This window comes from Ranitomeya imitator, chromosome 1 (assembly GCF_032444005.1).
Source record: "Ranitomeya imitator isolate aRanImi1 chromosome 1, aRanImi1.pri, whole genome shotgun sequence".
NCBI lineage: Eukaryota > Metazoa > Chordata > Amphibia > Anura > Dendrobatidae > Ranitomeya > Ranitomeya imitator.
Window position 1 is genome coordinate 131960345 of NC_091282.1, and position 16879 is coordinate 131977223.

Below are 16879 nucleotides of genomic sequence, written 5' to 3' on the forward strand. Positions count from 1 at the left end.
GCAACAATGCCAAACGATATGTTTGGCGTAAAGGCAACACAACTCATCACCCTGAACACACCATCCCCACTGTCAAACATGGTGGTGGCAGCATAATGGTTTGGGCCTGCTTTTCTTCAGCAGGGACAGGGAAAATGGTTAAACTGATGGGAAGATGGATGGAGCCAAATACAGGACCATTCTTGAAGAAAACCTGTTGGAGTCTGCAAAAGACCGAAGACTTGGATGGAGATTTGTCTTCCAACAAGACAATGATCCCAAACATAAAGCAAAATCTACAATGGAATGGTTCACAAATAAACGTATCCAGGTGTTAGAATGGCCAAGTCAAAGTCCAGACCTCAATCCAATCGAGAATCTGTGGAAAGAGCTGAAAACTGCTGTTCACAAACGATCTCCATCAAACCTCACTGAGCTCGAGCTGTTTGCCAAGGAGGAATGGCCAAGAATTTCAGTCTCTCGATGTGCAAAACTGATAGAGACATACCCCAAGCGACTTGCAGCTGTAATCGCAGCAAAAGGTGGCACAACAAAGTATTAAGTTAAAGGGGCCGAATAATATTGCACACCCCACTTTTCAGTTTTTGAATTTCCACAAAAATGTAAAATAACCAACAAATTTCGTTCAACTTCACAATTGTGTTCCACTTGTTGCTGATTCTTTACCAAAAATTTACATTTGGTATCTTTATGTTTGAGGCATGATATGTGGGAAAAGGTTGAAAAGTTCCAGGGAGCCGAATACTTTTGCAAGGCACTGTATATTTACAGTGCTTTGTAAAAATATTCATACCTGGTGAATTTTTTCACATTCCACCCAGAAACTTAAATGTGTTTTATTGGCATTTTATTTAATACATACCAATACGAAGTAGCAAGTATTTGTTAAAAGGAAATGATACATGGTTTTCTAATTATTTTACAAATCTAAATCTGAAAATTGTATTTGTATTCAGCCCCTTCTAAGTCAATACTTTGTAGGGCCACCTTTTGCAGGAATTGCTCCAGCAAGTCTTTTGGGGTATGTCTCTACCAGATTTTTTTTTCCCCATTCTACTTTGCAAAATAGCTCTAGCTCCGGGAGATTGGATGGAGGTGTGTGTGAACAGTAATTATCAAGTCTTGCCACAGCTTCTTAATGGGATTTAGGTCTGGACTGTGACTGACTCATTCACACACATGAATATATTTCGATTTAAACCATTCCATTGTAGCTCTGACAGAATGTTTAGGTTTGTTGTCCTGCAAGCAGGTGAACCTATGCCCGAATCTCAAGTCTTTTGCAGCCTCTAACAGGTTTTCCTACAGGATTGCCCTGTATGTAGCTCCATTCATCTACCCATGAACTCTGACCAGCTTTCTAATCCTTGCTGAAGAAAAACATCCCCACAGCATGATGCTGCCACCACCATGTTTGACAGTGGGGATGGTGTTTTCATGGTTATTTAAAGTGTTAGTTTTCCACCGTACATATCGTTCTGCATTGTTCTTAGCTTAAAAAGTTCTACTTTGGTCTTCTCTCACTAGAGCACTTTCTTCCACATGTTGGCTGTGTCCCCTACATGGCTTTTTGTAAACTGGACTTTGTATGGCTTTCTTCTTGCAACTCTTCCATAAAGGCCAGATTTGTGGAGTATATGACTAATAGTTGTCTTGTGGACTGATTCTCCCACCTGAGTTGTGGATCTCTGCAGCTCCTCCAGAGTGATCATGGGTGTCTTGGCTACTTTTCTAATTAGTGCTCTCTTTGCTTGGGATCTCTGTTTGGGTGGCCTTCTATTCTAATATATGAATTATATTCTAATTATATGACTTATGAAGTCAATCAGGATTTATATAGGGGTATCAGGCTATTGGGGGCTGAATACATATGCATGTCACAATTTTCAGATTTTATTTTTAAAATCATTAGAACACCATGTTTCATTTTCTTAACATTTCCCCAATATTTGCTACATTGTGTTGGTGTATTACATACAATTCCAATAAAATACATTTTAGTTTGCGGGTGCAACGTGAAAAAGAAATGTGGAATAGTTCACTGGAAATGAATGCTTTTTCCAAGCATAGTTTTATTTCCTCTTTCTGCAGTAGTATAATCATTTTCTTTGGCGATTAATCTTTTCACATTGTAGTTTATTTTGTTTGTGGTAGCTTTTCCGTTCTTAGAAATGCTTAAACCAATCCTCAGACCTTTCTTCCTTTTCATCCAGCTGATTTGTTTGATATTTTGCTGCCCATGCTGAACATCTACCAAGAATTTGTCCGGAATCATCAGTACAGTCTGCAAGTGCTGGCAAACTGCAAGCAAAACCGTGACTTCGACAAACTCCTCAAACAATACGAAGCCAATCCAGCATGTGAAGGGAGGATGCTGGAGACGTTCCTGACCTATCCAATGTTCCAGGTAATTTTGGTGCATGGTCAAACGGCACATACCAGTCTGTAACACTGATACAAATGCATGTGTTTATCCACGTACACTCTGATTTCACAGTTCTAATTCATTTGCAAGCAGGTGCTTTATTTGCTAGATTTTTATGTGGCTGTTATTGATGTTGGAAGTCCTTGAAAACAGATATTTTGCCACCTGTTAATTGTCTGGTAGCGCAATTTTGTCATGCTGACCAAATAAGTACACCTCTTCCAAACAATGAGGAGTGACCATGGATAATTATTGGTTGATCTGCAGACAAGCGGCCTATGTTACCATGGTTGTAGCTAGAAGGTCTATTGTGAGAAACCATACAGAATTTTTCTAATCCATATATAGATACCGAGATAGGGAAGTATTCATTTTATTCCATAATTAACTGCTTGGCTGACTGAATAGCAAATATCAATTCTGAGCATTTCCTATTCTGAAAGCTCGGCTTGCTTTGATGCTAATGAGATTCTTAGTGTTTATGACGCTTAAGCATAATGTTACAGCTACAATTGATTAGTTGTGGAGTTACTGTAGACAACCAAATGCAATAACTGTAACTTAGTTTCAGTTTTCATTTTTTTGAGGTTACAGGGGACTGTACACGAAATGCGCTTTAAGAAACTACCAAACATTAAAGACGAAGCTTCTGTAGCCCTCATGCACCCAGCAAAGGCCGGCCTAAAAGCTTGGTCTTCATAATCAAAGATTCAAAAAAAGCTAAAGTTAGATCATTTAAAAAAATCTGACAATGATTACATACTGCCCAATCCATGGGCAGCTTGTATCGGGCACTGGCTGTATGAACATAGCCATTTGTGTTTGACTCCTAAATGTTGCGGCATTTTCAGAGAAAAACATAATTTAAAAGCTGCCGGGGAAAGAGACCGTACTACAGAATAGTCTGATTGGCAGATCCTCAGTGGCTTCTCCCCACCCGCTGCCCTGGATTGCCAGTTCTTTGCCTGTACACACATATAGGCAGAGACCTCTGAATCTAGCGCTGTGGGCAGGAAGAAGCCACCGAGGACCCACTTTTCTGACTTGTCTGTAGCATGATCTCTTTCCCCAACGGACTGGGCAGCATCCATCAGGTGTGAGGTTCATTGCACGACGAATCAGCCTTACCTTGGCATAGCTGGTATGTCACTCTCAAGAGAAACGTTACCCCTCAACTCAAAAATGTTTGTAAAGGAGAATGTATTGCTGGCACCTCTGTGATTGTTACAGCTGTAATTCAACTTCTACCTGTATTTATGAACACCGGACAACTGCAGGAATACGGGTGCACACCAAACAGGGATAATCAAATAATATCCAAAAAAGAAGAAAAAAGGTGGTACTCACCATCCAAATTAAAACAGTCCTTAATTCAATCCATTAAAACGGGTACAGCGGATGGAAGCCTTCTGTGGAAGACGGCCATTTCGTGCTAACTGCGCTTCAACAGGTCTTATACTAAGTACACAGTATAGGACCCGTTGTAGCGCAGTTATCGTCGACAGAAGGCATCCACCTCTCCCCCTCTGTACCCATTTAAATGGATTGAATAAAGGACTGTTTTAATTTGGATGGTGAGTGCCACCTTTTTTCTTCTTTTTTGGACATTACCCCTCAGATCAGTCCACATCCTCTAACGCAGGGGTCCCCAACTCCAGTCCTCAAGGCCCACCAACATGTCATGTTTTCAGGATTTCCTTAGTCTTGCCCAGGTAATAATTGCATCACCTGTGCAATGCAAAGGTAATCCTGAAAACATGACCTGTTGGTGGGCCTTGAGGACTGGAGTTGGGGACCCCTGCTCTAACCCAGTGTTTCTCAACTTCGGTCCTCAAGACCCACCAACAGGTCAAGTTTTCAGGATCTCTTAGTATTTCACAGGTGATAATTTCATCACTTGCTACAGCATTAACTCCATCACCTATGGAAATCTTGAAAACTTGGCCTGTTGGTGGGTCTTGAGGACTGGAGTTGAGAAACACTGCTCTAACCCAGCCAAATCAGTTCTCATACTTTGCTTGATGAGGGGCAATACCACAAAACGCCATGTCGGTAAATTGAGATTCTGATTCGGCTTTTATCACAAGTCATATTGCAAGACTCGTTAAAGGGTCGATAATGACTTGTAGGATTGCTGCTTCCAACAGGTCGTGCTGTAGAGTTAAAGTCCTCTTCCTCTCTGTAGAGGCAATTTGCATATAGGTTTTCTTTAAGCATTTTTGCTAAGATGAATTTATGAAATGACAAAGTATCCCTCTTTCTGCACATAAAATGCCTTCATAGTTATCTTTTAAAATTTTGGATATTTCAGTCACTGAAATTTTCGCACATGTTTAATTAAAGCATTTTATGCTGATGACATAATTTAGTATTAAATAGAAATATATCTTTCTTTTAGATACCTCGGTACATTATAACCCTCCATGAGCTTCTGGCCCATACTCCACATGAGCATGTAGAGAGGAAAAGTTTAGAATTTGCACAATCCAAGTTAGAGGAACTTTCAAGGTAAGGCAACAGAACTGTCCTCAAATCATGTTTTATTTTCAGGTAACGGGGGAAGGGGGGGTACTGACTTAGTGCCATAGACTGTTAATTTGTTACATATGCAACTGTCTTTGTAACTTATCCCAGGTCTGCAAATGCCTTGCCTGCTGTCCATACATGGGCTACTTAAACACTAGAGACAGGTTTCTGCATCTAGTGGTCACATAATTTACCCACATGTTCACTTTCTCATCTTTCCCTGAGAACATCCTTAGTTGTGTAGGTGCTGTACCATAAGTTAAAGGGGTTGTCCACTACTTGAACAACCACTTTTTAATTCCTATGTTTCCTCCCTTACTAGACTCATAACCTACTACACTTCTGTTGCTCCATCCTGCTGTCTAACGCATCACCACTAGTGATGAGTGAGTATGCTTGTTACTTGAGTTTCTCTGAGCATGCTTGGGTGGTCTCCCAGTATTTCAGTGTGCTCGGAGATTTAGTTTTTATCGACGCAGGTGCATGATTTGCAGCTGCTAGACCGCTTGAATACATGTGGGGATTTCCTAACAAACAGGCAACCCCCACATGTATTCAAGCTGTCTAGCAGCCGCAAATCATGCAGCTGTGTTGACTAGGGTTGAGCGACCTTTACTTTTATAGGATCGGCTCAGGTTTCACGAAACCCGACTTTTGAAAAAGTCGGGTCGAGTGAAATCGGCCGATCCTATAAAAAAGTCGGGGTCGGGGTCGGACGAAACCCGAAACCCAATGCAGTGCATTGGGTTTCCATGGTTCCCAGGGTCTGAAGGAGCGGAAACTCTCCTTCAGGCCCTGCGATCCATATTTTAGTGTAAAATAAAGAATTAAAATAAAAAATATCGCAATACTTACCCTCTGACGCGCCCTGCTTCTTTCCGGCAGCCTTCCTTCCTAAGAATCAGCCCTTCCAGGACCTTCGGTGATGTCGCGGGTGACGTCGCGGCTTGTGATTGGCCGCGCGAGCGGTCACATGGGCGGCCGCGCGGCCAATCACAAGCCGCGACGTCACCGCGACGTCACCGCAGGGTCCTGGAAGGCTGATTCTAAGGAAGGAAGGTTCCCGGTTAGTACCAGGGCGCGTCAGAGGGTAAGTATTGCGATATTTTTTATTTTAATTCTTTATTTTACACTTAAATCTGATTTCCGATACCAATTCCCGATATCTTAAACATATCGGGAATCGGTATCGGAATTCCGATTCTAGATTCAAAAGATCGCCGACTTCATTGCCGACCCCACACTGGGGTCGGGTCGGGTTTCATGAAACCCGACCTTGCCAAAAGTCGGCGACTTTTGAAAAATTTCGACCCGTTTCGCTCAACCCTAGTGTTGACAAAAACTAAAATTTAATAACTGATGATCAAAAGAAGGTATCTGCACCTAAATAGTATCAATAAAAATGCCAGCTCGGCACGCAAAAAATAAGCCCTCACCTGACCCCAGATCACAAAAAATGGAGACGCTATGGGTATTGGAAAATTGCGCTTTTTTTTTTTTTTTAGCAAAGTTTGGAATTATTTTTTTACCACTTAGATAAAACGAAACATAGACACGTTTGGTGTCTATGAACTCGTAGTGACCAAGAGAATCATAATGGCAGGTCAGTTTTAGCATTTAGTGAACCTAGCAAAAAAGCCAAACAAAAAACAAGTGTGGGATTGCATTTTTTTTGCAATTTCACCACACTTGGAATTTTTTTCCCATTTTCTAGTACACAACATGCTAAAACCAATGATGTCGTTGAAAAGTGCAACTTGTCCCTTAAAAAACAAGCCCTCACATGGCCATATTGATGGAAAAATAAAAAAGTTATGGCTCTGGGAAAGAGGGGAGCGAAAAACGAGAACACAAAAACAAAAAAGGGCAAGGTCGTGAAGGGGTTAATGGTTATCTGAGTGTATATTAATAGAATGTTAGAGTTTGAAGGGAGCTCCAAGGACGTCATGTGCTACACCCTACTCTGTACTGGATTCATTGAACCATCTCCGACAAATGTCTGTCCATCCTCTGTTTAAAGACTTCTATCGAAGAAGAACTTTAAACCTCTCATGACAGCCCGTTTCACTCATTGATCACCCTCACTGTCTAAAAGTTTTTTCTAATATCTAATCTGTATCTTCTCCCTTTCAGTTTCTTTGCATTGCTTCTCGTGTTTCCACATGTAGATAAAAATAAGCATAATCCCTCTACACTGTGACATTCCTTCAGATATTTGTAGATAGACATTAAGTCTCCTCTTAACCTTCTTTTTTACAAGCTAAACATTCCCAGATCCTTTAACCGTTCCTCTTAGGACATAGTTGGCAGTCCGCTCACCATCCTGATAGCTCTTCTCTGATCTTGCTAAATTGTTTCGATATCTTTTTTTAAATTGTGGTGCCCAGAACTGGACACAGTATTCAAGCTGAGGTCTGGCTAAGGAGGAATAGAGGGGGGCAATTACTTCACGTGATCTAGACTCTATGCTTCTTTTAATACATCCCAGAACTGTGTTGCCTTTTTTTTTGCTGCTGTCTCTCTATTGACACTATGTGCAATCTGTGATCTATTGGTATGCCCAAGTCTTTTTCACATGCTGCTAATTAATTCTGTTCTTCCCATTCTGTAGCTGTCATTTGTTTTTCTTGTCCAGAAGTAGAATCTTGCATTTCTTCCTGTTAAATACCATTCTAACACCATTTTTTCAAGCTTATCTAGATCCATCTCAATCCTTTCTCTGTCTTCTCTAGTGTTTGCTATCCCCCTAGCTTACCATTTCATTAGTTTAGCTTCAGTTCCCTTATCTAGATCGTTTATAAAAATGTTGAACACTGGGGCTAAGACAGAGTATTGTGGTACTCGACTTAAAGGGAACCTGTCACCTGAATTTGGTGGGACAGGTTTGCGGTCATATGGGCGGGGTTTTGGGTGTTTGATTCACCCTTTCCTTACCCACTGGCTGCATGTTGGCCACAATATTGGGTTGAAGTTCATGCTGTGTCCTCCAAAGTACACGCCTGCACAAGGCAGGTGACAGGTTCCCTTTAAAACACTCATCCAATTGGATGTTCCACCATTTATTACCACCCTTTGAATACGATCAGTGAGCCAGTTAACCGTAGCCTTGTCCATCCCATACTTAATCATTTTTTCAATAAGGATAGTATGAGATATTTTATCATGCTTTGCAGAAGTAAAAATATACTACATCTACCATATTTCTCCGGGTGCCGCAGCTCTTCCCCTGTTCAGCGGTCACGTGGGACCGCTCATTAGAGAAAAGAATATGGACTCCACTCCCATAGGGGTGGAGCCGCATATTCATTCCTCTGGGCGGTGCCAGTGATCGCTGACAGGTAGAGCTGCGGCACCGAAGACAGTGTGACAGGCAGGGGCAGCGTCAGGAGCGCTGGGACTAGGTGAGTATTTTATATTCACCTGTCCGCGTTCCACCCGCCGGGCGCCGCCCTGTCTTCGCGTCCTCTTGCACTGACTGTTCAGGTTCAGGTCAGAGGGCACGATGATATCATATAGTGTGCGTGCCGCCCTCTGCCTGATCAGTCAATGCAGAGAGACGCCGAGACGGGACGCTGAGGAGCTGCAAGCAAGAGAGGTGAGTATGGCATTTTTTTTTTATTATTGCAGCAGCAATGGCACAGCTTTCTATGGAGCATCTATGGGGCAAAAATGAACGGTGCAGAGCAATATATGGCACAGCTATGGGGCAAAAATGAACGGTGCAGAGCACTATATGGCACAGCTATGGGGCAAGAATGAACGGTGCAGAGCACTATATGGCACAGCTATGGGGCAATAATGAACGGTGCAGAGCACTATATGGCACAGCTATGGGACAAAAATGAACGGTGCAGAGCACTATATGGCACAGCTATGGGGCAATAATGAACTGTGCAGAGCACTATATGGCACAGCTATGGGGCAAGAATGAACGGTGCAGAGCACTATATGGCACATCTATGGGGCAATAATGAACGGTGCAGAGCACTATATGGCACAGCTATGGGGCAATAATGAACTGTGCAGAGCACAATATGGCACAGTTATGGGGCAATAATGAACGGTGCAGAGCACTATATGGCACAGCTATGGGGCAATAATGAACTGTGCAGAGCACTATATGGCACAGCTATGGGGCAATAATGAACGGTGCAGAGCACTATATGGCATAGCTATGGGGCAATAATGAACTGTGCAGAGCACTATATGGCACAGCTATGGGGCAATAATGAACGGTGCAGAGCACTATATGGCACAGCTATGGGGCAATAATGAACAGTGCAGAGCACTATATGGCACAGCTATGGGGCAATAATGAACGGTGCAGAGCATTATATGGCACACCTTTCTATGGTACATCTATGGGGCAATAATGAACGGTGCAGAGCACTATATGGCACAGCTATGGAGCCATAATGAACGGTATTGAGCATCTATTTTTATTTTTGAAATTCACCGGTAGCTGCTGCATTTTCCACCCTAGGCTTATACTCGAGTCAATAAGTTTTCCCAGTTTTTTGTGGCAAAATTAGGGGGGTCGGCTTATACTCGGGTCGGCTTATATTCGAGTGTATATACGGTAGCTATTTTCTCCTGAAGACTTTGCACTTTGCATTTCTGGCATGTAGAGTTTGTCTTTTCCTCTGGCAAGTCTGTAAACATATAGTACACATTGCAGCACGCTATATGGGTAATCACTTTCTCCATATTGAACAAAATTAATTGTTTTTAAATTGTTGTAAATATTCCTGAATGCATTTAGGGGTGCAAATCATCAGGATTCGCTGCTGCCAGCTCCTTTTTCAATTACATCTGAGTTGTGATCGATGGGAGACAAGTCTGGAGATTCTGCGAACCATGGCAATACGTATAGGTCACACACAGGCTGCTCACAGTAGCACAACCAATTTGCAGCCTAGCATTGTAACATTAATAAATAAATCCTGGGACACTTTGGAGAAATGGATGTACCACTGATTTCACCACAAAATGAATGTAACACCGAGCTGTTAGTGTACCTGGAATGAAGACTAGAGGGGTACAACTAATGTATGTTATGCCACCTCACGTCACAGTCTCAGGAGCAGGACCAGTGTGATGCTCCCTCATGAAGGCCTTTTAATGGCATTGTTTCCAGACCAATATCTGGCTATCATTGCATCCAAGACAAAAGCTAGACTGATCCCTGTAGAGGAAAGCCTCCACTGCCATCTTGCTCTGCATGATCATACAAGTGCTTCTCACTACAGCCAATGAAAACCCAAAAGTCATTATCTCAGTAAATTAAAATAATTAACAAAAAAAACTTGCAAAGGCTTCCTTAGCGTTTAAAAGTGTCCCTTAGTCTGTTTCAGTAGGCTCCACAATCATGGGGAAGACTGCTGACTTGACAGATGTCCAGAAGTCAGTCATTGACACACTCCACAAAGAGGGTAAGCCTGAAAGGGTCATTGCTGAAGAAGCTGGTTGTTCAGAGTGCTGTATCCAAGCATATTAATGGTAAGTTGAGTGGAGGGAAAAAGTGTGGTAGAAAACTGTGCACAAGCAAGCGGGTTAACCACGGCCTTGAAAGGATTGTTAAGAAAAGGCCATTAAAAAATTTTGGGAAGATACACAAGGAGTGGACTGCTGCTGGAGTCATTGCTTCAAGACCCACCACACACGGATGTATTCAGAACATGGGCTACAAGTGTCGCATAACTTGTGTCAAGCCAATCGTGTACAATAGGCAACGCCAGAAGCGTGTTACCTGGGCCAAGAAGAAAAAGAACTGGACGGTTGCTCAGTGGTTCAAAGTGTTGTTTTCAGTTTAAAGTAAATTTTGCATTTCATTTGGAAATCGAGGTCCCAGAGTCCTTATGAAGAGTTCAGAGGAACACAATCTAAGCTGCTTGAGGTCTAGTGTGAAGTTTCCACAATCAGTGATGGCTTGGGGAGCCATGTCATCTGCTTTTGTAGGTCCACTGTTTTATCAAGACCAAAGTCAGTGCAAATGTATAACAGGAAATTTTAGAGCACTTCATGCTTCCCTCTGACGACAAGCTTTTTGAAGATCAAAATTTCATTCTCCAACAGCACTTGGCACCTGTCCACACTGCCAAAAGTACCAAAACCTGGTTTAAAATCAGCAGTATCACTGTGCTTGATTTGCCAGCAAACTTGTCTGACCTTAACCCCATAGAGAATCTATGGGGTATTGTCAAGAGGAAGATGAGACACCAGACCAAAGCAACCTGGGCTTCCATAACACCTCAGCAGTACCACAGGCTGATCGCCTCCATGCCACACCGCATTGATGCAGTAATTGAAGCAAAAGGAGCACCGACCAAGTATTGAGTACATTTACTGAACAATCATTTCAGTAGGCCAACGTTTAGAATTTTAAAATCATTTTTCAAGCTGGTGTTATAAAGCATTGTAATTTACTGAGATAATGACTTTTGGGTTTTCATTGGCTGTAAGCCATAATCATCAACGTTAACAGAAATAAACACTTAAAATAGATCACACTGTTTGTAATGACTGTATATAATATGAGTATCACTTTTTGTATTGAAGAAGTGAAATAAATTAACTTTTTGATGATATTCTAATTTAGTAAGAAGCACTTGTAGTCTTTGTGTGAGATGACGTGAAGTTAATGGAATACTCGGCAGTTGATGGCTCTGTGTCACAGCCAGGACTTGCCTCTAACAATTGTGGGTGGAGTTGTGAAACTCTGGGTATGGGGGCGCGTGATTCCATGCACCCATTGGTGTGCCCCAATCATGATTTCCAGGTCGGTCGCCGATGGGTTGCTATTGCAGCCGAGGGTCTGTTGAAGACATCGGAGTCTCTCATTATGGAGTGGCCGAGCTTCAAAGGAGACCGTGATTTTTACTATATACAGCAATACTGTGGCATTGCTGTATATAACACAAGCGATCAGACAATTGCAGCTTCAAGTCCCCTAAGGCAGGGGTCCCCAACTCCAGTCCTCAAGGCCCACCAACATGTCATGTTTTCAGGATTTCCTTAGTCTTGCCCAGGTAATAATTGCATCACCTGTGCAATGCAAAGGAAATCCTGAAAACATGACCTGTTGGTGGGCCTTGAGGACTGGAGTTGGGGACCCCTGCCCTAAGGGCACTAATAAAAACAATGAAACGTAGAAAAATTTATATTTTGGAAAATATGAAAAAAAAACATTCGTTCAAATCGACCCTTTTCCCCCATTAAAAATAAAATAAAACTTAGAAAATACAAACATGTAGTATCACCGTGTTAAGAAAAGTCCGATCTATCAAAATAGGAAAATAATCTAGATGTCACATCTATCCCAAAATGATAGCAATAAAACTGTCTCGCACTCCAAAAAATAAGCCGTCACACAGCTCCATCGACCGAACAAATGAAAATGTGATGGGTTTTGGAAAACAGTGACAGCACCCCGAGATTTTCTTTTACATTTCTGATATTTTCTTTTCACCACTAAAATAATTAAAAAGCGGGACATATTTGGTATCGCTGTAATCGAACTGATTAGTAGAATCGTATGGCTAGTTAATTTTTAGCGCAAAATGTGCATGGTAAAAGCAATTCCCCAAAAAACAAAAAAATGTCAGAATTGAATTTTTTCATAATTTCTTCCCTCTTGGATTATTTTTCCCTTTTTCCAATACATTATGTGGTAAAATGAATTATGTCAATCAAAAGTACAACTCTTCTTGCAATAAACAAACTCTCATATGTCTGTGGACAGAAATATAAAAAGTTATGTATCTGGGAAGATGGGGAGGAAAAATTGAAAAGCAGAAACAATAATTGGCCTTGTTGTGAAGGTGCTAAGAGCTTGCCTCTGCCTAGATGCTTCCTTCTATTTCTGTCTCTACTATACACTCCTTTCCTATTAGATACGATAATGCCTCATGTAGAAGGCTGGTTTTCTATTCTCCCATCATTACTTATGTCAGTCATATAATGTCTTTAAAATGAATAGAAAGCATGCTTCTGATCTAGATCAGATTAAAAGATTATTTGCCCAGGTCATTGGCTGATGCACTGGCTGAAGGATAATGCATTCATCAAGGAAATATCGATGCCATTGCATAATACTTTATCGCAAAGAGAACACTTAAAGGGACACTACTGTAAAAGTGAAACATCACTCCCTTTTTTTTAAACCTGTAAATAGCCTCATTACGGTATATAATATGTATTGCTGATGAAAAAGGGCACTCAACATTACTTGGAAAAAATGCTATACAAAGGACATTATGGTTTTATCCACACCTTAATCAGTCCCAGCGTATGGCTGCCCTTACAGTTTACAATTATGTTAGCTTAAATTATACCTGTCAGCAGGTCTTTCCTATGTAATTTTGAGAGTTGGTGTCTGTTTCTTACGTTTTGTTTGATAAGGCATGAACTGGGTGCGCATGTTAGGAGTAGGGGCTCTTTGGCAAAAACGGACCTTGAATCCACGTTTCGCTTGCTGCCAGTACATCCAGAGATTTTTTTTATTTCCTAGGTTGTTCTTGGGATGGAACATTTTATGTGGATTGTTGTTTACTGATGAGTTGTTTGATTTCGTGATCATACTTTGAAAAGTTTCATTGAGTGGCTAGTGAAGGAAGAATCTGATGTGGGTTCGGTTTTGAATTACTCAGATGACTTTGTGTATCCGCATTTTGTTCATCACTGCCTAGGACGTTTAAGTAGGTGGATTCCCAGTTTGGCCTTACTTTGTTTCCAGAAAAAACTGAAGGCCCTTCAACGGTTTTAAAGTTTTTAGGTATTAAGCCGGGTACTATTAAAATGGAATGTCGCTTATCAGTGGATAAGTTAAGGGATTTGAAAGCTTGTGTGTAGGAGTTGTTGCAGGCCAAAAAATGTTGTCTCCGTCAATTACAATCTCCTTTGGACAAGTTCAATTTTGTTTGCAGAATTCTTCCTATGGGTAGAGTGATCTCAGGGAGATTGGCCCAGGCTAACGCTGGTATAAAGCATCCTATGCATTATGTGCAATTAAACTCCGAGCACAAAGTGGATTTAGCTGTTTGGGAGCAATTTCTTCAATCATACAATGAAAGATCAGTGTGGTTGGATCAGGTAATGTCTAACATTGACTTTGTGGAATTCATGGACTCATCTGGTTCTTGTGACTCAGGGCCCATTTTGCTAGTAGATTGTGCCTGAATGAATGGCTGGAGACATGGAAACTGCAGGTGTGATCAGGAATTTGGCATAGTTGGAAATGTTTCCTATCGTTGTAGCTTTGGAGGTCTGGGGGACAGAGCTTAGGAAAAGGAGGGTATGCTTCTTTTGTGATAAGTATAGTGCATTGTATGAAGCCTTTGTCAGCGGTTTTATCTCTGTTGCACCATCTAGTGCTCAGGTGTTTAGATTTAAATGTATGGTTTCATGTTGATCATGCGCCAATGGTTCAGAACTCAATAGCTGATATATTGCCTTGCTTCCAGTCACATCGGTTTCAGGAGCTGGCACCAGACATGGAGCGACTGGAGACCAAATGGGCCCAGTGGTTTTGGGACCTTATTTTCGCACAGCCTTGGCTGGTGAGGGGTCCCGTCACTCCAAGCACTTTTGTGTAGGTTTCTGGTGTTTTTGCCAGGAACTCAAGGATTCCGTTGGCGAGCAGGTATTGGCAGCTGACCGCCCGTATTTGTTATTATATATGAGAGCGTTTCAGGAAAGTTTGTCATTCTCAGAGATGTTGGGTAGAATAGCAGGCTTGGCCATTTTCTTTAAATTGTTGAGTTGGAGGGACTTCACATAAGATTTTTTAGTTCACCAGGCAATGAAAGTGTTTAGGAAGCATCATACGGGGTTGGCGAATCCAAGTATCTTTTAAAATCTTAGAGCAGCTATTATGCTGCCTGGGAGACGTGTGCAAGTCTGAGTATGAATGCTGTTTATTTTACGTAGCTTTTGTTTTGGCATTTTTGGGGGCATTTCGGGTGGTAGAATTGGTCAGCAAAATGTCAAGTGCCATGGAGGTTTGTCTTCAAAGGCTGTATCGTGTTTTGAAGACGTAGTACGATGCTACTTGAAGATTTCAAATCTGATATGGATGGGAAAATCTGTTTAGAGTTGTGGGGTGTTAAAAGCATATTTCAAATGTCTGCTAAAATTAGTTTTTTCTTTTTTGGAGGTGAGGGGTTCCACGCCACGGTTCTTTTTGATTTCAGTATTGGTCGGCTTTAACGGTCTATCAATTCAATATAATCTTTAGGCGCTGTTGGTATCGGTGCGGTTTGAATAGTGGGGATTTTGGTTCTCACTCTTTCCGGATTGGCATCGCAACCAAGGCTGCTTGCTAGAGCTTAAGGTTCAAGGCAGTAAAGAAGGTTGGCCTTTAGGAGTCTACAGGATATCAGTCCTACGTTAGACTGCATGTTATAAACATACTTGTACGTATATTTTCTTGAAGTTAATACCTATTGCATCCCAACTTTTCTTGTGTTGCAGGAACACCTTTGTTGGTCTGGGTTTTAGGTCATTCTTAAGTGTATTGAAGTTCCCTTCGGCTAATGCAAGATGGGCAGGACCGCAATTGGGTCTCCTTAGAGATTCTGCAAAATGTGCAATGGATGGTTTCAGCAATTTGATGTGGAACAGAGTAATGTCAGAATACCATTTGCATATCACTCTAGATAAGCCCCCAGATATTCTGGTACTACACACGGGTGGCAATAACTCCAGGCTGTGAAGGGAGTTGTGACATCAAGTATGATTGTTTGAGGCACTGGTCCTCCTACCTGGGTTTAGTCCGATATTGTAGTGCACCTTTCTTGGAGACAGGCAAAGTCGTTAGAGAGGATCAACAAAGCCCATGGTAAAGTTAACTGGGTGTCCTGCTTCCTTGCACGCAATGAGGGGGTAGTGGTAAGGCACCGCAAGATGGAAATTCCTTCCAGGGAATTTCTGAGGCCTGACATTATTAATTTAAATGCAATTGGGACTGACATATGGGCTCTGGCTTTAATGGAAGGAGTTGAGAATACGTTGTTGGTGTTGCGTGGCCCTCATGCATAAGGGGTCATGCTTGCCCACATTGGCATTAAAAGAGGGTGTTTTGAAGGAGGTTAGTTGCACTGAAGGACGTGGAAGCCAAGTGCAGGGATGGGTGACTCCCATCTGTTTCAAAGTTCTTACAGAATTCTACAGAATTGTACACGGGTCCCTACTGGGTGAGGTCTAGCGGAACATTTTAGTATGGGCAACATTCAGCTAGGTGCAATGGGGCTGGTGTGGAGGAACTGTTTCGTTGTGGTTTTAGAATGGTTTCGGAACCTTCAATCCCCCTTCCTTTCTGGTTGTCATTTTGACAAAGAATTATTATTTTTTTATATGTTTATTTGATAAAATGAGGCTGCTATGGTCATTATATCTAACGTCATGCAGTATGGTGTATTTATTTATTAGATAAGGGGTTGGTAGATTGGATCTGGTGATTAAGGCCTTATAGTTACACTTTCCGAAGTCATGTCTTTTTTGGGGTGCTGTCAGACCAGTATATGTTTATAAATCTTTTTCTTGCAGTATTATATTACGCTATACAATACAATAGTATACAATGGAAAAATACATAATCATCAAGGCTAGCGTTGTTCACACCAGTCTTGATAAATGGGCATGCTGGAGTCAGATGCTTCTGATTCATAGAAGGTGCATGCCTCCTCATGAATCTGTAACGTATGACGAGTGACGTACCCCTGCTCCACATTTTCTAATGTGTCTGTAAAAATATTGTCTGTCCGTGATTTTTGGATAGCAGCTGTCCAGAAAAAATAAGTCAAGTTGGCAACCCTGAACTGGATAGCAGAATGAAGAAACAGAATGAATTGTATACAGACATGCATTCTGCTCAGACTTGGTCAAGTGCTCTAAAACCTGCTAATACCGCTTGACAATATAGTTGTTTAA

The 16879-nt window shown here is 41.7% G+C and overlaps 1 protein-coding gene across 4 annotated transcripts in view; it reads left to right on the forward strand.

The window, feature by feature from the left end:
• Positions 1-16879, forward strand: part of RASGRF2 (Ras protein specific guanine nucleotide releasing factor 2) — a 400547-nt gene that overhangs the window by 258616 nt on the left and 125052 nt on the right. For all 4 annotated transcript variants that reach the window (XM_069751051.1, XM_069751070.1, XM_069751043.1 and 1 more), the window contains exons 7-8: positions 2214-2407; positions 4824-4933. In XM_069751051.1, the coding sequence (XP_069607152.1) occupies positions 2214-2407; positions 4824-4933 (304 nt within the window). The remainder of the gene's footprint in view (positions 1-2213; positions 2408-4823; positions 4934-16879) is intronic.